General features: G+C 49.6%; 1 protein-coding gene across 4 annotated transcripts; it reads right to left on the bottom strand.

The window, feature by feature from the left end:
- Positions 1 to 2: 2 nt before the first annotated feature.
- On the bottom strand, positions 3 to 26,699 carry ncoa1 (nuclear receptor coactivator 1). Of its 4 annotated transcripts, none has more exons than XM_057017226.1 (22): positions 26,067 to 26,699; positions 20,402 to 20,609; positions 13,292 to 13,397; positions 11,337 to 11,503; positions 10,680 to 10,786; positions 10,394 to 10,571; positions 9,287 to 9,466; positions 8,400 to 8,492; positions 8,045 to 8,185; positions 7,437 to 7,584; positions 6,417 to 7,359; positions 6,091 to 6,309; positions 5,052 to 5,373; positions 4,785 to 4,961; positions 3,991 to 4,105; positions 3,745 to 3,913; positions 3,348 to 3,659; positions 3,075 to 3,176; positions 2,352 to 2,769; positions 1,964 to 2,132; positions 1,692 to 1,872; positions 3 to 1,586 (listed from the first exon to the last, which is right to left on the bottom strand). In XM_057017226.1, exons 3-22 carry the CDS (start codon positions 13,378 to 13,380, stop codon positions 1,389 to 1,391), a joined length of 4,428 nt encoding a protein of 1,475 aa, XP_056873206.1. In that variant the 5' UTR covers positions 13,381 to 13,397; positions 20,402 to 20,609; positions 26,067 to 26,699; the 3' UTR covers positions 3 to 1,388. The 4 variants fall into 4 exon arrangements, with proteins under 4 accessions (XP_056873206.1, XP_056873207.1, XP_056873208.1 ...); XM_057017227.1 differs by having other exon boundaries at positions 3 to 1,577; XM_057017228.1 differs by having other exon boundaries at positions 3 to 1,568.
- Positions 26,700 to 27,898: the final 1,199 nt, after the last annotated feature.

Below are 27,898 nucleotides of genomic sequence, written 5' to 3'. Positions count from 1 at the left end.
CCCCCCCAAACTAAATGTTGAATTATTAGAATTAAGATAGTTGACAAAACCCCCCAGAATGAAAACTGGATCATATCACATTATACAGAGTTTGCTGTTCTGGATCATCAATTAATTACAATTGTTTTCTTTTCAAAGGAAAGCAAGAGACGAGTGAGCTCAGAGTCTTTGTCCTTCTGTACTGTACAATACTACCCGCTTGCATGGTGCACGTGGCGCGCACGGCAAACAACACTGATAGGCTGAGAGAGAGCAGGAGAGAGAGAGAGAGAGAGAAGAGAGAGCCCTGACGGGACTCTTAATTCACAGCTGCTGAGGTGAGGGGTAAAATGTGACGGACAAACAGTTAAATAATCATAACAGTCTTTTTATACTTTGAAAAAAAACAAAAAAAATCCTCCCCGCAGGGAGAAAGACAAGTTCCAAACTGAGCAGCATCTCATCTGCCTCCCATCCACCCGTCCATCAATCCTTCCGCTTCTGGTTGTTGTCAAAGCTTGTTGTGATGAAGACGATGATGGCGATGGAGAGAGCAGATCAAAACAGAAGATGTAATAGAATAAAACGTAGTAGAAGAAGAAGAAGCAGAGCTCGGGAAAAACTCAAACTTCCACCAGGCACTGTAGCTGATAGAGAGAGACAGTCACAGAACCAGCTGATACTGAGCTTCTATCCCACAATGCCTCAGAGGTCTGAAACCTTAACATTCCCACATCGCTGAGAGACAGGTAGAGGAAAACCAAAACACAAATCAACATTTAAAAAAGCCAGAGGTGCTGCTGTGTGGGACACTTCCACACTACCAATCACACTGAGCACAGGCTGAAGCTGCAGCTCGTGCTCCTAAGATGCTGCTGCGCTGCTGCTGCGCTGCTGCTGCTGCGCTGCTGCTGCTGCGCTGCTGCGGCGGCGGCGGCCCGACACAAATGTCCCGTCAGAAAAAAAGGAACAAACGGGGGGGTGGGGGGGTCGGCCCTGATTTGACAGCAAACTTGGCAAATCTACAAATGATGTTGCAGCTGTTGTTTTCTTAGGTCAGGAAGCAGTTCACCGAGGAATGAGCAGCAAGACAACGCTGCCTTTAATAGGCTGAGGCAGACAGACAGGTTGTCAGACAGATTAGACAGGCAGGTATCATCACACTGCTGCTCCTTCTGACAAGTCTTTGTTAAGTAGTGGGCTGTCACACCACCGGCGTGGATGCCCCCCCCTCCCCCAACAGAGAAGTGTAACACCGACAGCCAAACCTGTCAGAGACGACACGCGTCCGAACGTCCTGGCTTCATCCATCCGAAAAGGTGACGCAGAGACGGCGACGGGGGCACCGACCTCTGAGGAGGTGCAGCAGAAGTGAGGAGCTGGAGAAGTGAAGGTCGGGAGGAGGGACGTCACTCGGTGAGCAGCTGCTGGAGGAGGCTCTTCTGCTGGGCCGGGTTGTTCTGAGAGCCCTGCGTTCCCGGGCCCTTCTGGGAGGACGCGGTCCCACCGGAGCCCTGGTTCATGTACGAGTCGCTCCCAACCAGGTTGACTGTGCACTGGACATCTGCAAACACCTGCACCTGCTGCACCTGCTGCACCTGCTGCACCTGCAGACATGACGATGGAGATCCATCATGACACACGTTAAAGTTACGTTACGTTGATGGACACAGTATTTTAGCAGTGAGAAATTTGAACTCTAAAACACCAACCTGCTGATCACTGCATACCGCACTGACACTGCTGAGGTTACTGTTGCTCATGGCAACGGGTTGCCCCATAGGAGGTAATGAGCTGACACCACTGGAGCCTCCAGCCATGGAGACAGTGATGCTCATGTTGTTGTAAACCCCCTGCTGGCCAAAGGCCGGCCCTGCACCCTGGCCGAACAGGCTGCAACAGATCATTCAGACATAGCAGAGTCACGTGAAACCTCAGCATTTACTAAACACAGCGCGTGGAAAAGCTAAGCTGATTTGTTAACCTGTTGCTGGTGATGCCCGTGGGTGGCCAGCTTTTTGTGTCCGCTGCCTGGTAACCAGGGGGCGGGGCTTGCTGAAGCAGAGGAGTCTGTGGCGTGGAGTTCTGAGGCGACAACAGCGGGCTGGTCGGGCTCATCTCAGGAGGGAAAGGTGGCTCCTGCTGGGCCATAGCTTTGAAATGAGAGACAGAAAGGAAAATATCAGTTATATATCAAATTAAAGTTAAATATCAAGTTAAATATCAAATATTTCCAATTCTAGCAAAAAGTTCTGCTTTACATGTCCCCCTTAGACATTTTAGGGCATTCTGACTTGATTATTCCAACTAAGAAACAAATATTTGAATCATTAACATACTTTCATGTCAAAAAAGAATCAATTTGAACTCACCAGAACCGCTAAACTGCTGAAACAGGCCCTGTTGGATGGACGAGTTCACGGTGCTGAACTGGCCCTGCACGCCCCCCAATAGCGTCTGGTTATTCAGGGGAACTCTGACGGTTACTTTGTTGTCCAGAGGACCCCCGGTCATGGGACTGAAGGGGCTCGGTGAGGTAGCGGGTTTCCCCGTCAGCGGGTTGTATACTTGTGGGAAGCTAAACTGCTGTTGTGGGGGCTGCTGAGGCGTTGTCGGGGCAACTTTGGGTGCTCGCGCTGTTCCAATGGATCCTACCGACCCAGCTGGAGCACCTGCCATGTTCTGTCTCATCAGCATGACCTTCTGCTGGAAAAGCTGGCGCTGGCGGTGCTGGATGCTATAAATTTCCCTTTGACGCTGGGCCAGCATCTGAGCGTTCAGAGGAGGCTGCTAAAAACACACATCGTAAGGCTCCGGCTCGCTTCTCTGATGAATGTATGATGCACCACAGGACCCTTTTTCCAGTATCTCAGACACATTTGACAGCTGAATAAATCATTTAAAATAAACCCAAGGCCAATTTAACAAAAACTGTTTGACAGAAACAAAAACTGCAACCAGGAAGGTTTCCATTATTCAATAACTTAAATCTTAGATCAGTTTAAAAAAACCTATATTGTTGTGAAACGCTGCGGTTTTATTGTTTATGTGTAGAACATATAGATGTTCTCTGCCTAGGCGAGGAAATGACTCACTTGTGTGGGCAATTGAGGTTGTTGAACTCCCTGGCGAATCCCCATGTTCACATGCTGAACTCCTCCTGGGAACTGATTCACGCCAGCCATCCTGTTCTGGAGCTGAGAGGAAGAAGAAGAGCAGAGTGGGGAGGAAGAGCAGATAAAGAGGTGCACATAGATAAGCAGGAGTCGCATATGTCGTTTTAGAGAGAAGAGGAAGGTCCTGAAAGAGCAACAATACGACGATGATCATGCATTTTGTCATCCACCAGAACAGAAAGGGGCACTCACCTGCTGTGGAGCCTGCAGCCTCTGCTGGAGCTGGAGCCGCAGTTGGTTGGGGGACAGCCTGAGCTGGGGGCCCTGTGGTCGCATTACCCCTTGTCTTAACCCAACACCTGTCGCCCCACCAGGGAATGCTGCTCTGGGGACCCCGAACCCCTGCCCTTGTGGACCCACTGTGGCCAGCTCTGGGGGGAGCTGAGCTTGTGAAGCTGGTGTGAACTGGGAAGGGTAGGAGGGGAGTTTAGTGTCCATGGCAACTGGGCTAACAGCAGGCTGCTGGGTTAGGAAGCTCTGGCCCGACGGGTCAAAACAGCCACTCTGGTGAGATGCAGGAGAGAGGAAAACAATGCTTTTTAAAACTGTGCAACCATTCTGATTTAGAAGTACGGTTCCATCTACATACCTGGACCAGTTTGTCAATACCCAGCGCCTTGTCCAGCTCAGCCAATTCACTCTCATCAGTCCCACTGAGGAAGTTGACGAGCTGCTCGATCAGAGCTTTTTCATCATTCCGGGCTTCAGGTATGTTTGATGGACCGAGCACATCGTCCAGAGTGCAGGGCACACACTGCCTGCTCACACACACACAGCCGTCCAATTTTCACTCTCTTCAAATGCTGATATTGCGTGAGAACTCAGTCACACTTACTCCTGTGGGGATGCCAGGGGAGCTTGTAAAGGGGTTCCAAGAGCATCAAAAGACAAGGTGTCAGACAGAGCCAGGGGCTGGAACTGAGCGTCTCCCACATCCATTTTGGTTAACCCTGTATTATATTTGGAATAGGCCAGAATAGAGGTGGTTTATGAGTGACAATAAAACTGGACACTGTGTAACTTCTTGAGTAAACGTGCCTCACACACTCGACCAACAGCACAGACATTAGAGGGTGTGTGTGCAGATGTTCCCATCAACAGACATTAGAGGGTGTGTGTGCAGATGTTCACATCAGACATTAGATGGTGTGTGTGCAGATGTTCACATTGACATTAGATGTGCGTGTGCAGATGTTCACATCAACAGACATTAGATGTGTGTGTGCAGATGTTCACATCAGACATTAGATGGTGTGTGTGCAGATGTTCACATCAACAGACATTAGAGGGTGTGTGTGCAGATGTTCACATCAGACATTAGATGGTGTGTGTGCAGATGTTCACATCAACAGACATTAGAGGGTGTGTGTGCAGATGTTCACATCAGACATTAGATGGTGTGTGTGCAGATGTTCACATCAACAGACATTAGAGGGTGTGTGTGCAGATGTTCACATCAGACATTAGATGGTGTGTGTGCAGATGTTCACATCAGACATTAGATGGTGTGTGTGCAGATGTTCACATTGACATTAGATGTGTGTGTGCAGATGTTCACATTGACATTAGAGGGTGTGTGCAGATGTTCCCTGAATCCACCTGTTTGGTCATGACTGCATTTTTACGTACCAGAGCTCGAGCTGAATGGGTTGAGGATGTCCATCTCTGGGAATGGACTGGTGTGTTTGGGGGTCTGGAAGGGGTCGCCTTGTTCCTGGGTTTGACTTGGAGTGGGGGGGCTGCAGAAATCAAAAGCTGACTGGCTCTGAACACTGCAGCCAGATGACAGAACGACATCATTCGGTCCTACAACACAAAGAAAAACCTCATTTAAAATACAGGACTACTTTGTAAACTCCTTCCTGCCCCCGCCCTTCCAGCAGACAGGAACTCTACCTCTGTTTGGAGTGCCAGGAGGCTCTCTCTTCACATTTACACCGCAGGGAGTGCTGGCCTCGGCAGGCTGCAGCTGAGTGGGTGACTGGAGTTTCAGCTGGGGGGAAGGAGGGGCCAGTTGTGGTGAAGGTGACTGCAGCTGGGGAAGAGACTGTGAGACGGGGGACTGGAGCTGGGCTGAGGGCTGGGGGACTGGAGACTGGAGCTGGGGCCCTCCTCCAGAGGTTGATGAATCCTCGCTACCCTGCCTGGCCCCAGTCGGGCCTCTCAGGCATGGCAGCAGCTGGGTGATAGTATCCATGTCAACAGGGCCACCAGACATCTGAGGCAGAACCCAAGAAGAAAAACAACTGTAAATTATGGAACCAAAATCGATGAAAGAAAAGGTCGTGAAAAGGTTCAAAGGTTCAAGAATGAATTAGACGGTGGCAGAAGAAATGGGGAGAATCTGGAGACATGGGGACACACAAAAGGGTCAAAGGTCAGCAGGTTTCAAAGACCACAGCTGGTAGCTCCGCCTGCAGCACAGACAGTCCAAGAACATAAACACTGACTGTGATTTACAACAGCTGTCAGGACGCTGCTATTGCAAGAACAATTCTGAACAGAGGGAAATTCCAATGCTTAATGCTAAGTAATCTTCCTTACTGTGTGTGTACATCAGGACGCAACTGTAACGCATATGGAGGGGATTTGGGTGTCATGACTGTTTGCTGTAGTCAAAGCAAACAGGCCGATGGACGCCCGTTTAACGAGGCTCGCCTAATCTATGAAATCGCCCCAAGAAGAATCGCTTGACAGCGCGGCCTTAATGAGCTTTATAGAGCTTAAAGGCTTCAGCCTTGTGATTAGCAAAGAAATAAATGAATGTATGCTTGATTTATTTTCAATTGTAACTGTCATGGCTGATTCAGGTTTAACACTTCTCGTGCTTTTTTTTGCATGTATGTGCAGTTTTGCCAGGCTCTGGACCAGTGGGGCGCCAGAGTGGTCGTCCGGAGAATAACCCACATGAAAACACAGGACATGTGTTCGGTACCGTGGAGTCCCGGCTGTCGCGGCGGCCGTCTCTGCGGTTCTCCCCGACTGGGCTGGATTTTGGACTGATGCTCGAGGAGCTGCAGTTTGCTGCAGGTTTGCACGCGGCTGCGATAGCAGATCCTGCGCAGGGCGCCGAGTCGATGCTGGTTCTCTTCTCTACTTTTGCTCTGATGCTCTGCAGGCTGAGAGCGGATGGGGGCGGCAGGTCCCCCAAGTCCTTGACAAAAGACGTTACTTTTGTTAACGATCAAAAGCAGATTTAAAATTTGGAATGTTAAAGTGAGCTCCATTAAAACCGACAAAAAGACAACACCTCAAACTAACCTTTTCATCCGTGTCCAGCAGAAAACGGAGAAGTTGGTGGTCTTGTTTGGGAATTGGTGAAGTCATTGCTGGACTGGGAGGTGGCTCCTTCTTTATCTCTGCTGGATTTTGACTTATTCCTTCTTCATTGTTGGCTGATGAATCATTGGGACTACTGTCCTGCAACAGCCGGTGCAGGATCTTATGCCGTTCTGTGAGTGTACTGTGGGATGCAGGGCACTGAGGGGTGGGGGCTGGAGGATGAGGCAATGATGTGCTGTGGATGCTGTTGCTGGATTCACTTCCGGTTCCATTGCTATCATGGAACTGACTGGGCCTCGGGTTACCCACCTGTGAGGCAGAAGAGAGGGGGGCTTTAACTGAGTCCTCGTCCCCTTCTTCTGAGGGTTTCACTGATGGAGGCCTTGTAGAGGAGCTGGTGGGTGTACTGGTCTGTCGTTGATGGACAGGAGACGAAAGGAAGGACCCCGAGGATCCGCTGCTGGCACTGCTAGTACCGTCGCCACCAGAGTGCTGCCTGTTCAGGCTGCCTCCACTGTTTGTTCCCCCTGCTGGGGAATGGAGGCCTGGCGTTGAAGGGGAGAAAGGATTCCCTGTTATCCGAGGACTTCCTCCTAATCCAGGACCAACTTGTGGCATCCTGGATGAAATAAATGAGGTAGGGGCGGCTGTAAGTGGGCTGCTCAGAGGAGAGGGACTGTTGAGTTGCTGTGGACAGGTCCGGTTGGGTGTTAGGTAGCCTGCAGGTGTGGATGAGTTCTGTCCCTGGGAGGAGCCGTTACTGCTATTGGGGTTAAGGCCCGAGGTGGCGACACCTGAGCCTTGTGTCCAGTTGCTGCCAGGAGGAAGAGAAGGGGAGCGAGAGGGGGTTTGGCCAAGGCTGCCAAGGTTCTGTGGAAGGCTGGGGTTAGTGTTTTCCTGAGAGCTTGCAGTGTTGTGTTCCCTGGGAGAAAGAATGGAAATCAACCGAGATATGCAGATAAAGATAAACGATCCGTACATTTGTGAAGAATACTGTACCTGTCAATAGTGTGAATGCCCATAATGAAGGGCTGAACATCGGGGTTGGGGGGACAGCAGAACTTGCAGCGGGTCTGAGCACTGAGTTGGGTGCCGTCACTTAAGGTGAAATGGTACAGCGGGCTGACAGCACTGCCGTGAGTCATGACTGTGGGGAACAACACACACACACACACACACACACACACACACACACACACACACACACGCACGCGCGCACGCACACACACACACGCACGCGCACACACACCGAAAAAAGGAAAGAAGTTGTAATATCTGTAAATATTTTAGCTCCACAAAAAGCTCAAATCAGTATTATCAGTCAAGCGGTTGCTCCTTTTATGAGTTCATGTTAACGTCAGAATTATCCATAAAGGCCATTTACTCTTTAACTGGCGACGTCTACGATTTTACCTGATGGAACTAATGTGGCTGCACAAAATCGTTTAAGAGGACAAGCAGCTTCATCGACGACTCAACAGAGGCTAACGGCGCGAGGTTTCCCCGTTCAAGACCCCAGATAATCGATGTCTGACTTGTGTCTGTGTTGTTTTGATTGTTCCTAATGAGGAACCAATCAGGCACCCTTGTGATCAGTGGCTACTCACCCTCATGCAGCAGCTTCTTAGCGAGGGAGGGCTCTTTGCCCTGCGGCTGAAAGAAAGCGTAAATGCACTTCCTGACCAGATCCTCCCAGCCAGGTCGTCCCGTCGCTCGCAGAGCACTTGTTTCTATGGAGATGATCTTCCCTGGAGGGGAACACCACACACGCGTGAGCTCACAGCATACAGACGCAGATCTGAACATCTGGCGCAGCTTCCACGCGATGCCATCAGCCGCCACCTTCCTTCCAAAAGGCCTTTTAGCCATAACGGGGGCCATGTGCCTCCGTAGTGGTGTGGATCCCAATCAAAGATTCCATCACACACGATCAATAGACGGACTTTTGAATCTCTGCGTTACCTGTTGGGTCCTGTCTTGTGATGAAAGACTCAGTGTTGAAAGGCTGAGGGCGAGGTATCCGACAGGCGATACAGATGAGGCAGGTCTGCAGGTCTGAGGGGACATGAACGCCAGCCGTAACCTTTGAGTGTGTGCAAGTTCAAGTTTGTCTCGGGTCAAAGGCGGAAAACCACAACATGGTAAGATTGCTTAATGCACAGCCGCAGCAGCGAGGCTTTACGTCGCCGTTCTAAAACCTGGACAGTCTAAACGGCAGGAAAAACTATTCCATGTTGCATCCTGTTAAATGTGAGACTTCACGCAAACGATTCAGGCTGTTCAGGCACAAAAACTACCGACGACACCAAACCGCTGCTTCCTTTGCTTTCATCCAGTTCTAAGAATTTATGGTAAAAGCAGAAAATGCCAGCATTTATTCTACAGCCGATACTCTCATCTAATCTCTTTTTAAACTCCAACTCGTGGGTTCCATCACTGCTTTATGCCACTACATCAAAGTTCAGCAGGTGATAATGAGCATTTCTGAGCCCTCCAGCATTAAAAACACTGAAACAGCCGTCAGGAGAAGGCGGTGCCTTTGACCTTTTGACCTGGGGACGTGCGGACTTTCTAATGGTGCATCTTGCTCTCACATTTGCCTGTTCGAGGCGCTCAGGTCCTGTTTCAGTGGCCTCTGCTGTCAGTGTGGCAAAAACAAACATTCATCTACTTTTAGCTGAGAAACTCTGAAGCCACAGCTGGTTAAATATAAAAGAGAAATTATATGGGCAGAAATACACGTTCCCATACTCCCGTTTCTTTTGTCCAACGTTAACCAGATGTGGTAATAATTAAAATCCAATTCCATACTGTGGGAAACCTAGTGTATTTCTAATTTATGTACGTACCCTCTCCTTCCTCCTGCATGCTCTGTGGTTGGGAAACAGTGAAACACTGCATGATCTCATATTGTTGCCTGGCCTCTGGGTTTTCTGAATCCACCTCATCCGGTGGCCTCTTGAGCATACGACAGTTGAATGTGTGGCTGTTCCTCCGGCCAGGTTCTTGTGGCCACGGCACACCGTTTACTGGGTGGAAAGAAACAAACAACACAACTTGTTGTGAGGTGATAAGGCCAATCGAGATCGGATGTTTTATTTCCTCTTTGGAAATGCTCAGTTGTGGAATTTTCCATATGGTTTTCATTTTGTTACATAGAAGCACAGAGAGTGGGCTCCAGCACTTTACCAGGATATTATATTATTGTCAACCAGAAGTGTAATTTCAGCATCCAATATCCAAATTAACTACACATTTGTTCTGCCTTTTGGCATCCGCAGGATGCGTTTAAAGTCATCCGTGGTTGATTTACACAAAAAGGCGTCATCACGTCTTCTCCGTGAGATGGAATGTGGAATTCACATGCAGGCAGGTCGCCTAACCGGGAGTGTTTGATTTTCCCCGACAGAGGAAAGTGGATATTGTAAAGTTTAATAAACTTTTCTGCTTAATTCACTTAGATTTTTGTTAAATCCATCTAATAGTTTGTGTATTTGCAGGCCGAAGGAATTCTTTTTCCAAAAAAAGGAGGAGGAACCGCTATGATCGGCTCAAAATAAAAGGGATCACGAGATGAGAGGGAAAAAACCCAATCTTCTCTCCTCCGGTGCACGCTGTCCTTGAATGACCCCTCTCAGGATCCACAATGATTCCCTCACAACCTCTTTGAAGGTTGTGCTTATAATTTTAAGAACAGGCGTCCCTCCTCCCCGGGGGCAACCACACATCCTCTGGTATCCGCAGCTTTGTGTACAGCACAGAAACACACAGCTCATTGGTCATCGATAATTCAGCTGAAATGACTTCACCATCCTTTCCCGTCTACTTAAAATACTCCCACATTTCACACGCACGGAAACTGTCAAACGCAGAGATGCTAGCGCGGGATCAAGGATCCTTTTTTCTAAGATTAGCACAACCTCTGGCATGCCAGCAGAGGCTGAACGCAGCCTTACCCAGACTTTTTGGCAGCAGATTGCGAACAAATTCACTGTGGTCTCCCACATGAAGGATGCTGTACACGCTTGAAGTCATCAGCTCCTCCTGAGGGTATCCAAGGTAACTCGTCACATTCTCGGAAACAAAAACAATGCGGCCCTCTCGGTTGACGACAAAGAAAAATCCATCCAGGGCCTATATGGGGGGTGGGGGGTGGGGGGGGAGATTTGTGTTTAAAAGTGTGCTTGAGGAGCGATTTGATAAATGGTGATTAAAAAGATCCACGTGGGGGATGGATGGCACCTCAAGCAGCATTGGCCCGAGGGCCTCCTTCTCCACCAAGCCCTGGCTGCTGGAGGAGACGTCGCTCTTTTGGACATCATCATCTGGAGACAGAAGAGCTGCCTTCTCTGTGGAACGATGGGAAACATGGAAAACATTAGACCTGTTAATCTTCCCTTCTTTAGGTTCAATTATTCCCAAACGGACAGAAATTTCAGACATGAACGAAAAATTCTAAAAGGAAAAAGACAAAGGGTTCCAACATCAAACGGGAGTTTCAGAGCTAAGCGAAGGACGGTGCTGCAGTTTATGTAGGAAGAAAACGTTGTGCTCATTTACTCATCCCCCCCCAGTGCTAGTTTGATGCTGGGTCATGAGCTTAACTGGTTCCAACCTGATGCCTCCAAGGAACCACTTCGCTTTTCCACAGACCAAGTGAAGCCAAGTCAGACCCAGGTCAGAACCACGTGAGGTAAAGTGTGCTGCAACCTGCTGGATGCACTTTGAAACAGGACGGCTCGTATCTGTCCATGTTTTGGGTTTGTAGCCCTGTCAACGTGACCCCCCCGCCCCATCCAAACCAGCCCTGGAACCTGGATCTGACTCGGCTCCAGTGAGTATTTTCCTCCACAGGTACCCAGCGAGTGTGTTTTCATGGCACGTTCGCGTGTTCCTCACCCTGCTCGCGCCTCTTCATCTGCTGGATTTGGTCCACGGTACTCTTGAGGATGTGGCACTTGTCGGGCTTGACACTGAGGCTGGCGATGTCGCCCATGTTGGATGACAAAAGTTCAGCCAGCTCCTCGATGTAGCGACACTCCAGCTCCCGCCTCCGCTTCTCCAGACTGGAAGAAAAGGTTTGTGAGAGGAACAACAGCTTTTAAACATGTTGCTTTCCTAGCAAGAAAGCTAAAAAGCTAAATAAGATGGTGAATCATTTAATACAGAAGTGTAAAATTATCCAAAACAATGGATCGAACCAAACCCCCTCCGAGACTGTTTGCTAGTGCTTTAGTAGCGTTGAGGTGGCCTGTGCACTTTTGATATCGTTTACAGTTTAAAGGACTTTTTAGACTAAAACAATGCAGGAGCTGTTATATGAGACGTGTCGCGGCATCATAACGGAGCTGTGTTCACTGTAGACACCAGACATGTGACCACCTTTTCTCTGGAATAAATACAGCAAACTTCAGCAGCATTCTTGGTGCATCACACTACTGTGCTAGAATTTCACAAATTCATTTTAAAATTGGAAACAAGCAATCAACTGTGGCAGTAATTTGAGCAGTAAAACAATTGAACGGTATAATTCATGAAGCTTTCAACATTAAAGGGGTGATCAAATCCAAAATTCAGCAGCAGCACATTCCTGCCCTAAAACTGTCTCCCTTTCCCCTCATTGAGCCCAGCACACAGCAAAGTTCCCCCTCCAGTTTCAAAAACATACTTCCAGCCCGACAAGTTACAGCAAGGTATGTGGTAAACACGAAAAAAGGAATGTGCCTTTATGTAAGTGTGTATGTGTGTGAGACGACGGCAGCAAAAGTAGGTCAGTGCGTTGGCCAGCCAGAACTCACAGGCGTGGTGACCGAAGGAGGGAGGAAGCAAGGGAGGGAGGGTGCGAGGGGGAGGACTCTTGCTGCCATGTGAACGCGCAGGTCAGTGGCTGCGTGTTCTTACTGGAAAAGAGCGCTTACATCACCTACCGAGCCTCACACACGCACACATACAGACACAGGACACTGCAAACGTTCATGTTCATACATTACCTCACGCAAAAGTAAAATACCTGACCTCAACCCCCAAGGATTCACTTTCCCTGCTCAATGTCCCTTCATGGGTAAAAAAAGACTCAGTACCAGTGAGTAAAAAGCTCCGTTCTACAATATCCTCCCTCATCAGGCAGCTCTGCAGAGAGGAGGACTTTTAGGGACGTCCAGCCATTATGGAGGAAGCTTCAGTCACCACAGGTGGAATTAGTGTCAGTGGTGCCTGCTGCTCACACTCCTGAGATGGTTGCATTCCCAGAGGACCCCTGACCTCTATAGAAAAACACACTTTTCTGGTTCCAGGCCGAGCCTCCTGACAACCTGCAAACATGAGCTTCACCTGCTGGAAACGTGGCCGATGGAAGGAGGATGGCTGGAGGAGATGCATCCACGCTAGCGTGCACGTGTACGTTTACTGTATAAAAAAGACTCGATGCCTGTGAAAACTCTCCCACGATGAGCATGAAAATGAGTCAAACGCTCGGAGGAAATCCACAACAAACGAGCAGACTGACCACAGATGAGGATGCGAAGCTCTAATTAGACCGTTAGTGTGTGAAGACGTGCTGGTGCAGCGTAACACGGCCTCACACACAAAGCTGCGCGTGCGCTGCTGCTAATACCTGCAGCAGATGACGCCACAACACTGGCATGTATAGTGATTAATATAGATGCACCACTGAATCCTTATAGAGCCTTAAAGCTCTCAACAGTTTATATCCAGTCGGACAAATACTGTGTTATTATCTCCAAACATGCAGGATTGTATTTTTGTGACGGCGCCATTGTTTAAGGGCCATATATGGCGAGGTAAGTGCATTAAAGAGGAGGTGGTTTTAGACAAAGACGCCAGTGTGACGGTACCTTGGCCCTGAGGTGTCGCATGGTGAGCCCTTCCTCTTGCGTGCCTCGGAGGTGGCAGGGTCCAGAGGGTTTTCCCCTACTGCACTCATTTTCAGCTGTAACTGACCTAGGAGACGAGGGACACAGAAAAGAGCAAAAGGTCACAAAACCTTTACAAACCAAGTTCTTTCTTTTGTTTTTTACAGGAACCAGCGTGTGAATCTCTGTGGCTCACGACATTATAGAGACTCAGGGTCAGGAGGGACCCGCCTTGCTTTGGGACGATCACAGCCCCACTCTGGGAGACCGCACGCCCCCGCGATAACCTGCAAATCCCCTTCAGAGAACAATTCAGGCACATTTGTGATTCACACAATTTCACTGAAAATATTGAGCAGATGTCGCGACACCACATTTGTTCTTATTCGCCCTTTTTGGCCCTTAATGAACTCGCTGCTTTCCTGGATGTGAAAGTGCTGAATCTATCCCACCTCAGCACAGGCGTGACCATGGCAACAGAATGCCACATTTAATTGGGTGTGTATAGGAAGGATGCTGGGCCCAGGCTGAAGCTGAGGATGGAGACATTGTGTGGGCTGGGTTGCCAGGTCTGACAGACGATGAAGCCCTTTCACTCCTTCCACCGCTACGGTTGCCAGATAATATCCACAATTAAAAAAACACAACCCCTCGACCCAACAAACACCAGCACATCGGCACAAGAAAAGATCCCTAAATGACCCACTTGGCCGTTTCTGAATCTTTGGCCTCAGTGATCACAAATGAATGCACAAAATGTGTTAATTTTTATGTGGTTTGGTGTAATTGGAGGGATTTTTAAACACTCACACATTCTTGAAATGTGTCCTCTGAGGGGCAACACTGCTTCAAATGGGGGGAGAAGTTTTATAACAATAAATCCGTCCATTTACAGACAAAGCAAAGATATTGATGTCATCTCAATGTGCCAGACTGAAGCTTGGCGGTTAAAATGATACACGCCACACAAGCACGCCTGAAAACGGGCGGCTCCAGAAGATCAAATGAAATGAAGGTCTAGAGTACATTATATATCATATATCATATGGAATCCAGAGTGTCTCCAGGAAACTAGATCAAGGAGATTCTACGCATCACTCTTCACAGATGCAGGAACCCGTCTGGATGGTTTTAGCGTGACGCCCGGTGGGCTTGGAGCAAAGGCAGCATTCGCATCGCTGCCTCTATGCAACCAAATTCCTCGGATTCCAAAAGCAAGAAGGTACCAAAATGGTTTCACCTTTACGTTACCCTAACGTGGCACGTCGACCTTTCCGCCCTTACAGGGGCAGGGCGGCGTGGCTCAGCCTGGAGGGGGCGGAGCTGAGAGGCAGCTGCCGACCACAGCCGAGCAGGTAGCCTCGATCAAGGTACCCGACCCCCGAATGCTCCACTCATCCTTCTGATGTACCAAACAGGTCCTTAGTCCAGAAGTCTGGACATGTTCCACACAACCAAAGTGTGAATATAACCCACAGACACCCACACTAAAACCCTAATAACTCGGCTTCCTGATTTCTGCAGCCTGTCAGTCACCTACTGGAACCATGAGGCTTAAATAATCTGAGATTATTAATCGGGCCCTTCTAACGCTCCCTTTACAGAGGAGAGGGTGCTAGTGTAGACAAACCACATCGCTCACAGCTTAATTCACTTATTTTAACGCCTGGCCTTCTTTACATGCGACCACAGGACCATCTCACTCCCCCCCCCCCCCCCACACACACACACCTGTAGAGCAGGTTGGCCTCTTCTCAGCACAAATCTCTACCTTGTTGACTGAGCCTTCAATCACCAAAGAGGGAGAAGGAGAAGCGGGCAGCGTGCAGCAGCGTCTCCAAGCTAACGTGCAGAGCAGAGCGCATCCACGGGGTCCACATGATGCCTGCCTGCTGCCTCGGTGTCTTTGGGATGGTCTTTCCTTAAAGCTTCCTCCGGCTCCCGTTTCTCATTCCGCACGCTGCGGAGCCATTCTCCGACTCCCTCGCTGCCTCACACACATGCTCACACTGGAAATGCATTGGCTCGCAGGGCTGGGTGTCAGGAAGATACCACACGACAGGGGACCAAAGAATGGCCACAGAATTACTAGTTTTAAATGGCTATCACTTTAGGAAAGCATATGACTTTGTATTACAATTCTGGAGCTCACCTGTCCAAGGTGTGACCTTTGACATAGGGCTGATGCCCCAAAACACCGAACCATAAAACTACAACATTAAACTACCAAGAAAACTCAACACTCAGAGGGAAATGTACATGACGGCCTCCTCTATGATGCCAGGAGCTTTTCTAATCATGCTTGATGGGGGGGTGTTTCCAGTGGGAAGGTGACGTTCCAACAACATCGTTCAGGCTTCCTTTGCTCGTTTCCAGAACGGTAAAACATCCCTTGTTTTCCTCATCGCTGCTCATGTGTAGAATGTGAGCTTCCCTTTCTGCTGCTGCCAGTTGGTTCAGTCCATGAGAAGCTGCTCAGTCACTGTTGCTAAGGCCATCCCTCGTGCATATGGAACACGTGCACACTCACATGGACGGTTTCAGCTGACACTGGTGCACAGGACAGAAACTCTGTCATTATTATCTCCAGTTCAGACAGAAATAGAAGATTAAACTATGCAACTACTGCAAAATTAGAAGTTATGTGGAGTTAGATCAGAGTGGTTTTATTGACATTATATTGCACCCAGTGAAATAAAATTATTGTTTCTGTCCAAAAGGTGCAAGTAAAAAATGACCAAATAATATAAAATGCAATCAAATGAATTACAGGAAGAGTGGAGGACACTGAGAATGGAATACAAACAGCTGATGTAATATTGCACACTGATGCTAGGAGACCTTCTGGAATGTGTTCTGGATTCAGGTCCATTCAGAACCTCTGGATTTGGGATCCCGTAAAGGAAGAGGTGAAACAGATGGAGGTGAGTACTGTCAAGGATCTTTGGGGCTGTTTAACTCTGCAGAATCCTCCCAACTTTAGGAGAACACCCAGCACACCAGTTCAGGCTCCGGACCGCTTCAGAACCCCCAGGACGTTGGCGTTGGTGCGCCATCAGTACAGCTGCTGTCTGAGTGAGGATGTTGCAGACGTGGAGAACATGTCCACCGCCCAAGGAACCAGGACAATCCTCTGTCCTGCATTTCCTACATCCTAAAGCAGCGCTTTTAGTTTTGGGGGTTTGTTTTTATTCAAATATTCAGCACATCTGAATCTCATCCCTGTGTGGACCCATCTCAAAATACTTCAACATTGGGTTCCAATGCAACTGTCTGGAGGGGGGGTTCAAATGAATATTGATCCAACAAGCTTCAGTCCTGGTTCAGACAAGACAGCAACTCTGCAAAGACAACTTGTGTCACGTTCTCCCAGTAGGCAGAATTAATAAAGCATCGATATACGCAGCCCTAACCCCATGATGAGGGACAGCTGAAGACCTCCCAAAGAAAGGGTGACGAGGCCAGAGTCTGAGCAAGCTGCAAACAACCATGTGATCGGCCACTAAACCGACATTTAGCAGTGTTTTTTTTTTTTTAAATATCTCCATTTTCACAGATTGGGTTAGGGTTAGGGTTAGGGTTAGGGTTCAAGAGTAAAAAAAGATGATCAAGAGTAAAAAAATGATCAAATGAAACTCCTTAAAATTGGGAATAAAACTTCAATGATGGCTGAAAACTCTGAACCAAGCAAAAAATACTACAAGCAGCAGCTACAGCAGCAGCAGCTACAGCAGCAGCAGCAGCAGCAGCTACAGCAGAAGCAGCAGCAGCAGCTACAGCAGCAGCAGCTACAGCAGCAGCAGCTACAGCAGCAGCAGCAGCTACAGCAGCAGCAGCAGCAGCTACAGCAGCAGCAGCAGCTACAGCAGCAGCACCTACAGCAGCAGCAGCAGCTACAGCAGCAGCAGCAGCATCAGCAGCTACAGCAGCAGCAGCAGCTACAGCATCAGCAGCAGCAGCTACAGCAGCAGCAGCAGCTACAGCAGCAGCTACAGCAGCTACAGCAGCTACAGCAGCAGCAGCTACAGCAGCAGCAGCTACAGCAGCTACAGCAGCAGCAGATACAGCAGCAGCTACAGCAGCAGCAGCAGCTACAGCAGCAGCTACAGCAGCAGCAGCAGCAGCTACAGCAGCAGCAGCAGCTACAGCAGCAGCAGCTACAGCAGCAGCAGCAGCTACAGCTACAGCAGCAGCTACAGCAGCAGCAGCTACAGCAGCAGCTGCAGCAGCTGCAGCAGCAGCAGCTACAGCAGCAGCAGCTACAGCAGCAGCAGCTACAGCAGCAGCTACAGCAGCAGCAGCTGCAGCAGCAGCTACAGCTACAGCAGCTGCAGCAGCAGCAGCAGCTACAGCAGCAGCTACAGCAGCAGCAGCTACAGCAGCAGCTACAGCAGCAGCAGCTACAGCAGCAGCTACAGCAGCAGCAGCTACAGCAGCAGCAGCTACAGCAGCAGCTACAGCAGCAGCTACAGCAGCAGCTACAGCAGCAGCAGCAGCAGCAGCTACAGCAGCAGCAGCTACAGCAGCAGCAGCTACAGCAGCAGCAGTACAGCAGCAGCAGCTACAGCAGCAGCTACAGCAGCAGCAGCTACAGCAGCAGCAGCTACAGCAGCAGCTACAGCAGCAGCAGCTACAGCAGCAGCTACAGCAGCAGCAGCTACAGCAGCAGCTACAGCAGCAGCAGCTGCAGCAGCAGCAGCTACAGCAGCAGCAGCTACAGCAGCAGCTACAGCAGCAGCAGCTACAGCAGCAGCAGCTACAGCAGCAGCAGCAGCTACAGCAGCAGCTACAGCAGCAGCTACAGCAGCAGCAGCTACAGCAGCAGCTACAGCAGCAGCTACAGCAGCAGCAGCTACAGCAGCAGCAGCTACAGCAGCAGCTACAGCAGCAGCTACAGCAGCAGCAGCTACAGCAGCAGCAGCTACAGCAGCAGCAGAGCAGCTACAGCAGCAGCAGCAGCAGAGCAGCAGCAGCTACAGCAGCAGCTACAGCAGCAGCAGCAGCAGAGCAGCAGCAGCAGCTACAGCAGCAGCAGCTACAGCAGAGCAGCAGAGCAGCATTGGTGAAGCAGAGCAGCAGAGCAGCAGAGCAGCATTGGTGAAGCAGAGCAGCAGAGCAGCAGCAGAGCAGCATTGGTGAAGCAGAGCAGCAGAGCAGCAGCAGAGCAGCATTGGTGAAGCAGAGCAGTACATCTGTGGGTCCTTGTCTGAAGCCACTTTCATCCAAGCGCTGATTTTGATTCATGCTAATGGGAAACAACAGTTCTGAACTGACACTTAAAGACATCCATGTCATGGCTCGATGCTTGTGCACATGTGCACGTATGAACGTGTAAGTCTGGGGAGCAGAACGTCTGGGTGACATGTACGATAAATGTCTTCCAGCTGTCTTCCAACGTAATATGGAAACGGGAATTTAATGGATAACTGATGCTTGAGCAGGTTCACACTTGGACCTTATTCTGGATTTATGTTGCCCCCCCCCCCCCCCGGCTTTGTTCACAAAGTGGATCAGATTGATAAATGAGTTTCTCATATAATGAGCCACATCCAGTGGCTTTTTAGGAGAGTAAATCAAAATTTCCAAACTAATCAGGGAACGGGATGTTCACAATTAATGGTGAAAGAGCTCCAGCGTGGGGAGCGAATGGTCTTTGGGTGCATTACGGGTTCCTCTGAACCCAGTACTCTGATCGTTCCAGGCCATTGTTTCCCACTGTGTGTGTGTGTGTGTGTGTGTGTGTGTGTGTGGGGGGGGGGGGGGTGTACCCAGATCAAGGATGTTTACGAAGAAACCATCCCAGTCAGCACACAGTTCCAAACACAGAGTGGGACGGCCTGTGCGGCGTACGCTGTGTAATCTATACATCTATACATGTATACATCTATACATGTATAGATGTATACATGTATACATCAGGATGCCTGTCCTGCATCTCTGTTCCTGAGTGTTACACAAAAACTACAACAATGGAGCTAAAGAGTCAACACAACTCCTTATGAGTCGGGGAGCAGCTAGAAAACACACAGATCAGCAAATGGTCCTTGTTTGGTTTGGAGAGTAGCTGTGTGTGTGTGTGTGTGTGTGTGTGTGTGTGTGTGTGTGTGTGTGTGTGTGTCCTCGTTTCAACTTATACAGCGCCTGATAAGATATTCTGGGATGTTCAGAGCCTGTGAAGAGCCACAAATCACAGCGCACACAGCTCAGAGAGCTGATGAGGAGTGACCAGTGGCTCCACACGGCTCATCTGATTTTCTCCTTTATTCCAAACAGCTGGTTTCTTTACCCATCCCAACTGGTCACACTGGTCACTGCTACAAACTAGTGCCTTCTCCTCCTTCCTAACAAAGGAGCCAAACACCAGGCTACGCTGCGAGCCAAGAGGGAAAAAGGCTGCTTTATGGCAGCACAGCGCCGCTGGTGCTGCTCACACATCCAGATTCAAGATTCCAGAGTACTTTATTGATCCCTTTAGGGGGGGGTCCATCAGGGAAATTAGCATCTCCAAAGAAACGTACAGCGCTGTACAAAATTTCCCACCACCATTACACCCCATTAAACCTATTAAAGATAATAAAATAAGAAATAAAATAGAATAAATTAAAAATAGAATATGAATATAAATATAAATATAAAACTATAAAAATGTTTTATATCATTTTATAGATCATGGAGGAAATGAGCAGAACCCGACTTACTGGGACGCTACAGAAGCTCAACTAACCCAAATGTACACACGGCCCTTCACTTAAGCTCGAAGGTGAACCAGAAGGTCTGAAGAGGTGGAATTAGCATACAAGCGTATCTCAGAGTTTACCCTAAAAACCTGTCTTGCTAATGATGTTGCCACGGTGACTGAACAAGTAGCATCAACTTAATGTTAATAACTAATATTAGCATAAGATGAAAGGCAGAACTCCCTGTAATGACTAATTAAACTTGCTTACTTCAAATTTACTTTAAAACCGTTTTTTCCACCTCAAATCACACATTTTAAAGGCACATCCAGACAATGATCCTGTCATCCCAAACCCCTGCTTCCATATTAGAGGGAATACTGGGATATTTGAACAGAAGAAGCTCCCGACTTACTTTATCTATGGTTCTGCTGGGTCAGTCATGTGGTGGCCTTGTCCAGAGCTCAGCACTGAGGAATAAGGCAGGAAGTGGAGACCAGTGGTGAGAGGAGTGGTGGGCACGGGGCCTGGATCACCGCTGATGGAGGCGTTAGGGCTCCAGGGCCACTCCGTCACATGGCACCATCCCAGGTGGGGCGAGCAGCCGCCCGGCCTCCGGCTGGCTGAGACGAGGAGGGAAAAGGGACACTGGTGAGAGCGTTGTTGCCAGGGTTTCCCCGGAGTTTAGCCAGCTTGGACGGAACACGGCAGGAAACGGCGAGCTCCACGCACCGCGTGGCGCCTTCCTGCCAGTTCCACTCTAGCACGCCACACGTATTGGTCACACATCCAACCGCAAGATAAAAAATAATAAAACAGCTGTGATAAACGCTAGAAGTCTAGCGGCTAGTAATTAATATCTTAATGAGAGTAAAAACACGTTTTGGCTTTCACTTTATTTTTAGGACCCTGCGAAGGGACGGACCGGGGGGGTCCTGATGTGGGCTGCAGGAGGGATGCAGGCGACCAACATTCACCATCTGATATCACGATGGCGTTTCTTTTTTAGGGTTCTGCTCCATTTGGTGTTTTAATATTTGCATCGGTCAAAGGGGGGATTCCTCTAACGTTTCTGGACGCGGTGCACGTCCCCAGGCTGCATCCTGCTGAGGGATGTTCTCTTCCCAACATCTGGGAGACGTCCACAGACAGCAGGCTCACCGACCCAGAACCTGGGATCGTAACACTACCAGACAAGTGGCGACGAACCAGCACCACCAAAAACCCGCTGGTTTGTCCTCTTTCCTGGCGTCGCCCCTGAAATCGTGAGTAATGATCGATTAGCAGCGAGAGGGGAACGAGAGTGTGTAATGCTGCACACGGCAGACGTCACTGCAGCTCACTGATAACAAACGCTCGCTGCTCGCCAGCAGCGGCGAGCGCTGGAAACTGACGTTCGTGGGACGACAGGTCACATGTCAACAATGATGCTGGCTCACTTCTCTGGGATCAGCTTGGTTTCTTTCTCCTGCTTTGATTCTTTCCAAATCTGAGTACGCTGTGTCTTTAATGATGCAACTGGGATCAGCAGTGATGCTAAGCTGGTCCTGATGGGCAGATCAGATGCTGCCCAAAGTCTGGAAAACTCCTTTTAAGTTTGCACTTGTTTGATCTGGCTAAAATCAGATCTGTTAAAGTTATATAACATCTCATTTAAATGTGAAACGGTTATTAGAATATCATAATCATATTGGGATGACACCAAAAATGGATAAACCTCAATGAATCAGCTACCGCTAACAGTGGATGCTAATGCTAACCAAACGGCATCTGCATATAGATGGAACATCTGCATAATTAATTAATTAGATAATATAGATAATAGATAAAACCACATGAGCCGAACCAATTACTAAAATATGGACCGCTTCTGAACAGTGTGAGTGTGCAGAAGAAACTGAAGTGAACCAGCATCACACTGGAAAAGTTCTACACGTGTATCTACTGTGCACATTGGAAACACATGCAAACATTATTGTGTACATGTGTTTGTCTGTACTGCACGAACATGTGTAAATACTGGAAATTCAATATTTAATGGGATGGATGGATGATGGATGGATGATGATGGATGAATGATGGATGGGTGGATGGATGGATGGATGATGATGGATGAATGATGGATGGGTGGTGGGTGGATGATGATGGATGAATGATGGATGGATGATGATGGATGAATGATGGATGGATGGGTGGATGATGATGGGTGGATGATGGATGATGGATGGTGGATAGATGATGATGATGGATGATGATGATGATGGTGGTGGATGGATGATGGATGGATGGATGATGATGATGGGTGGATGGATGGATGATGATGATGATGATGATGGATGGATGATGATGATGGGTGGATGATGGATGGATGGATGATGATGATGGGTGGATGATGGCTGGATGATGATGATGGATGATGGATGGGTGGTGATGGATGGATGGATGATGATGATGGGTGGATGATGGATGGATGATGATGATGATGGGTGGTGGATGGATGATGGATGATGATGATGATGATGATGGGTGGTGGATGGATGATGATGATGATGGATGGATGATGATGATGGGTGGATGATGGCTGGATGGATGATGATGATGGGTGGATGATGGATGATGATGATGGATGATGATGGATGGGTGGATGATGGATGGATGGATGATGATGATGGGTGGATGATGGATGGATGGATGATGATGATGGGTGGTGGATGGATGATGATGATGGATGGATGGTTGGATGATGATGGATGAATGATGATGGATGATGGATGGGTGGATGATGGATGGATGATGGTTGGATGATGGTTGGATGATGATGGTGGATGGATGATGGATGGATGATGATGATGATGGATGGATGGATGATGGTTGGATGATGATGATGGATGGATGGTTGATGATGGATGGATGGATGATGATGATGGATGGATGATGGATGCATGATGATGGATGAGCAGATCAAAAGAGCAGCACTGAAGCTCCACCCACTTTGGCAGGCCGGCCCCGCCCACATTAACCGAGCATTTTAGATGCTAAAACAGCCTTTTTGTCAGCAGTTAGCAGCGTAGCCGAGCAGACAGAACCAGGTTCTGTCCATAACAGCGCTGAACTGGCACCATCGGACTCCTGAACGGGTCTTCTGAGTCCGCGTGGACGTGAGCCCGAGCGGCGGCCGCCACTGGCCAGAGACGGACTGTTCTTGATGACCACAACACGCGAAGATCCTGTGGTCCCGTCTGCCTTTTTCCTCTGGAGTGGAGCGTGGTTCGTAACCTAGCAACCCGCTGCAGTCTGCAGCGTAATTACCTTCCTGTTTACACCTACGAGTGCAGCGTGGTCACGTGGGATGTGTTTGGGCTGTGGACACACGAGGGGATCATTTCCCCTTTGAGCGTTACACCTTCCCCTGGGGACTGGAACCCATGAATCCACCCGGGACCTGCTTGGAACCAAAGGCTGCAACGTGCATCACAGTCACATGCAGATGCTGGCAGGTCTGGGAGGGCTAGCATGCTAGCATAAACCGCCTCCCAAAATACGTCTGTTTTTGTGGAAAAAGCCATTTTTCATCTTTAATTCTCCTGACATTTCCAGAGGGGGGGGGTAAACCCTAGCTCCACCACTAGATGCCAGCAAATATGAAGGGCTGGGCCGTCAGGACCAGGTCCTGGTCCCACGTGAGGACCCGGGTCAGCAGAGCCGTGCCAGTCACCTGAGTGTCCCGGTACCAGCACACAGACAGCCGCAGTCTTTTTCCTGAAAGTCAAATTGGGATTTCTGCTGCTGCGGCTTTAGTGTTTAGGAAAAAGTGGGTTATCGGGGCCGCCACTCCTCCGCCGCCCTTCAGCGCCACAACCACCGCGCTCTCGCTCCGTCGCCTCACTGGGCTCATGGACGTCTACCTGGTCTACCCGGTCCGCCCGGTCCCTCGTTCTGACGTAAAGTTACCTTTCTGTTCCCCCATTTCCTCAATTAGCTTTGCAGCCAAATGTGGGCCGAAAGGTGGCGGGAAGAGTAAGACTGTGTGTGTGTGTGTGTGTCACTGTGTGTGTGTGTGTGTCTCTGTGTGTGTGTGTGTCATTGTGTGTGTGTGTGTGTGTCCCACAGTGACTCAGAGAGCCCAAATCTGGGGACAAACCACAACAATGAGCAGCAAAGGCTGGAGAACCAGATAGTCCATTTGAACATCTGCTTCGTCCTCCTCGTCCTCCTCTGGCAACGACGCTACGTGACCGAGGCCACCAGGTGGACGCAGGTGACCCACATTTGCTGTGGGTGGACGCAGGTGTCTCTGGGGGCACAGCAACCTGCCGGAGCTCCAGCGGGAGGACGTGTGATGGTGGAGGACAGGCTGCAATAGTGCTGCTGCGCGCTAAAATGGCTGCTCGCTCTGCACAGAGAGGAGGACTCCCACTCCCAGGGCTCAGATGGAGCCGATGGACGGAGCCACTCACAGGCGGGTAATGATTAAACAGGTGGGATTATGGGTAATGCCAGGTCCTAACCAGCAACAAACATTACGCGCTAATCAAATGCTCCCTGATGTTCCTCCTCATCACATCTGTGGTGAACAGAAAGAGACAATTCCCAGAGGTTCCACCCTCACAACACGCTGGAGTCCGGCGGACTGGGCCGAGTCGTTCACGTAGACATGGCGGGAACTTCATCTCCCATCAGCCACCGGTGCATTTAGGGGGGAACCAGAGTACCTGAGCGAGACCCACACAGGTGAGACACGCAAACCCCACACAGGTGGACTCGGGCCCGGACCTTTCCTGCCGTGCGGTGGCCGTGCGGCGGCGTGCTAGCTGCGGCGCCGCGGCAGCTCGTTCTCACGCTACCTTTTTGTTGCCTGATCAAAGGAAAATTATGACCGAGGTGTCACAAGAGACGCAGGACGGTCCCGAGAGGAAAAGCAAGCGCACGAGCCCACAGAACCAATATGAATGAGATGAACAGTTTCAACACGCTATATGGCGCCGATGGAATTCTGGGTAAATGGCGCCGTTATCGCCCGTCTACTGCTGAAAGGTAATATGAAGAGGTCCAAATCCAATCACAGCCGTTTAATTGGCGTCACAAACGTTCCCGCAGTTGTTATTTGTCAGGTTATTTGTGCAGCTTGGAGGAACGTCCAGAACAAGACCAGCACCAACCGGACTTTAAGCCTCCATATGACTAACCCTAACCCTGAAGTGTAGCTCAGGTCCAAACTCTTCTGCCTGTTCTAATCTTCCTCTCGTTCCATTTTAAAAGGCTCAGTTTGACAGGACACTTATGTTTCAATGAGATTAGCTTCTAATTTAATTTAGTGATGTTTCCACCTCGTTTTCAGGTCATGGAACCAGTCAGTGGGGTGTGATTATTCCAGTTAAATCACCCTAAACGTGGCCCGTTGGGCTGCTCCACCGATGGTGCCGGAGGAACTTCCTGCCTCCTCCTTCAGTGGACCGCTCGTTAGTTTGGTCTCTCGTTGCTTTGATCACGTTACAAACGACCGTTTGCTACTCTCACTCGTCTCATCTCCCTTCACCGTTACACAATATTGGACCTGCTGAGAGCCCTTTACTCACTGAAGCTGTTCAGTACCACCAGGGAGGGTTGGCAGAACCTCCAAGTGGACCTGCTGCCTCATTTCTGTACATACGGCTATGGGTTAAGGTTAGGGGTTAGGGTTTAAGGTTAGGGTTATGGTTAGGGGTTAGGGTTAAAGGTTAGGTATGTCAAACATGCACTATGTCCAGATGAGGACAGCGGCTGTTTTGCGCGGAGCAACGATCCAGGAGGCGGCTCGTGGCTGAGACCCTTGCAGCGGCACCTTGGTTCCGGTCTTACATAACAAGCTCGCGGCGATGCGGAGGATCCCGTCACGCGGCGCCGCGGCGGGTGTCTGTATCCCCAGAAGACGGTGTCGTCGGGCCAATTGATTGATTTTTGGAGCAGCGTTGCGTGTGTAATTAACAAAGGGTCGCGCACGCTCGCAGGCCCGCCGCATATGTTGGGCTGCAGCGGCCAGCGCAGCCCCGGATGGCCGGCGTGACCCGCCGCAGGGACGGTGCGGTTCTCCGGTGCCTTACCTGTTTGGGTGCCGGTCAACTTGTAAACGGTGATCCTGCCAGCGGGGTCTCGTCGTGGGTCGTCACGCTGGGCAATAGTCCCGAGGCAGGGGGCAGTTTTCCCTGCGCCTGACGCAGGCCAGCTAGCTAACGCGGCTAACCAGCTTAACTTCACTGCTTTGCAACAGGGGTAGTCAGGTGTCGGACTTTTATCCGCGGTTACTTTGGATCTCTGACTTTGCGGTCTGCTGCGGCGTCCCTGGGATAAATCCACGTAGGTTCCCCGGAAGGCGTGAACCCACAAAAGCTGCGTTAGCTCGCGCGCTAGCGGCTGAACGCCACCTTATGTTGACAAACAAGCCTGCGTAGTTGGAATCACGCACGTCTCGAAGCTAGCTAACGCCAGGCTGCCAGCACGTTAGCACGTTAGCTAACCAGCTCCATAAACCCAAACCTCGCTGCGGAAATTCGCCTCTGGCCGCGTCCGACTCGTGCCCCGCGGCGGCGGTCAGTCGTGGGTGACTCCGGGGGGTCGCTTGCGGGCGGTCTCCGGCTCTCAACGACGGCGCAATCGCGTTGGCAAACACAAGTTATCGTTTTGGTCTCTGCTCTCCGCCATTTCCAATCTCTCAACACAAACAAACAGGGCTGCTCGTGCACGCGGAGTGCCGAGGCGCGTTCACGGCGGCGCCCGGAGAAGCTTCGGACGCGAAACAAACCGACTCTTTTATGCTTCGAAACGAGACATTTGTGCGGAAACTCACGGGCTGCATTCTGCATTTATCACGCTTTATTCTGTCTTTTTGTTTAAGAACGGGCGCGACGTGAGCGCGTGTAACAGCGCGCGGATCCGCGTGCTGAAAGATTCGGTCCCTTTTTAAGTAAACAAGCAGTTTTCTCACAATAATCAATAATCAAAACAACCTGTCGATAAGATTCGCAGCCAGTGTTTATTTAGGTGCTTAAATCCATCACGTTTGTCCACCATCAAGTCCATATTTTTCCTCTCTTGACTACTTTTATGTTGATATTTATCATTGTGTTCGTGACAGTAATTCTAGAAATGAAATGATGTCAATATTAATCATAATAGAACCAGTAAAAGCTGCAGCACGTACATATTTTGAATGCAGCTTGCTTTGAGTTCTGAAAGACCTTTAAAAATGTCAATAATTTTTATTATTATTTTAAAGTGCAGTTTTACAACTGCTTAAAAAACCCCAAAACTATAAATGTTTGAAAGGGTCCAGAATCAACCGCACAGGTCGACCCGATCACCATCGGGGGCCCATCAGAAGTCGCCCTGCGTCCTTTGAGAGGGGACAGAACCGTCCTCATCTGTCTCCTCTGGTCATCTGGTGCCTGTTGACAGCAGAAATGTCCCCGTGCATTCAGCCTGAGCATAAACCAATAAAGAGCATCTGTTGTCGGCTTTGTTTACTTCAGCGGGTCGAACCTGAGCAGCGCGCGGGTCACGTGCGTGAGAGCTCCAGTTGCTCCCAGTGTCTCAGCGTGCACTCTGTGCTGGGTATTGTTATGAAATTACATGTGAGAATGAGCAGCATGCACGGGTGTGTCTTCAGGAGATATTCTGGGAAATACTAAGAAGTAATTACATTGTGCGTAATATGGTAATTGGCCAATGACATTCCTCTGCAGCTTGTATTCCAGGATACGTCTCAGAAGGGGCAGCAGGGAAGATTTCTTTCTTTGTTTTGGATTTTCTTTCTTTGTTTTCTCGGTCAGACTGAATAATTACTGGCTTTATTAGAGCGTGCAGCTGGAGATGAGCAGCAGATGTGGTGCAGACGCGTTTTAAAAACATTCCTGTGAAGGAGGACAGGCCTGTTCAA

The sequence above is a fragment of the Takifugu flavidus genome, chromosome 19 (assembly GCF_003711565.1).
Source record: "Takifugu flavidus isolate HTHZ2018 chromosome 19, ASM371156v2, whole genome shotgun sequence".
Taxonomy (NCBI): domain Eukaryota; kingdom Metazoa; phylum Chordata; class Actinopteri; order Tetraodontiformes; family Tetraodontidae; genus Takifugu; species Takifugu flavidus.
Note: the sequence above shows the minus strand (reverse complement) of the source record. Positions and strands in the feature narration are given on the sequence as shown.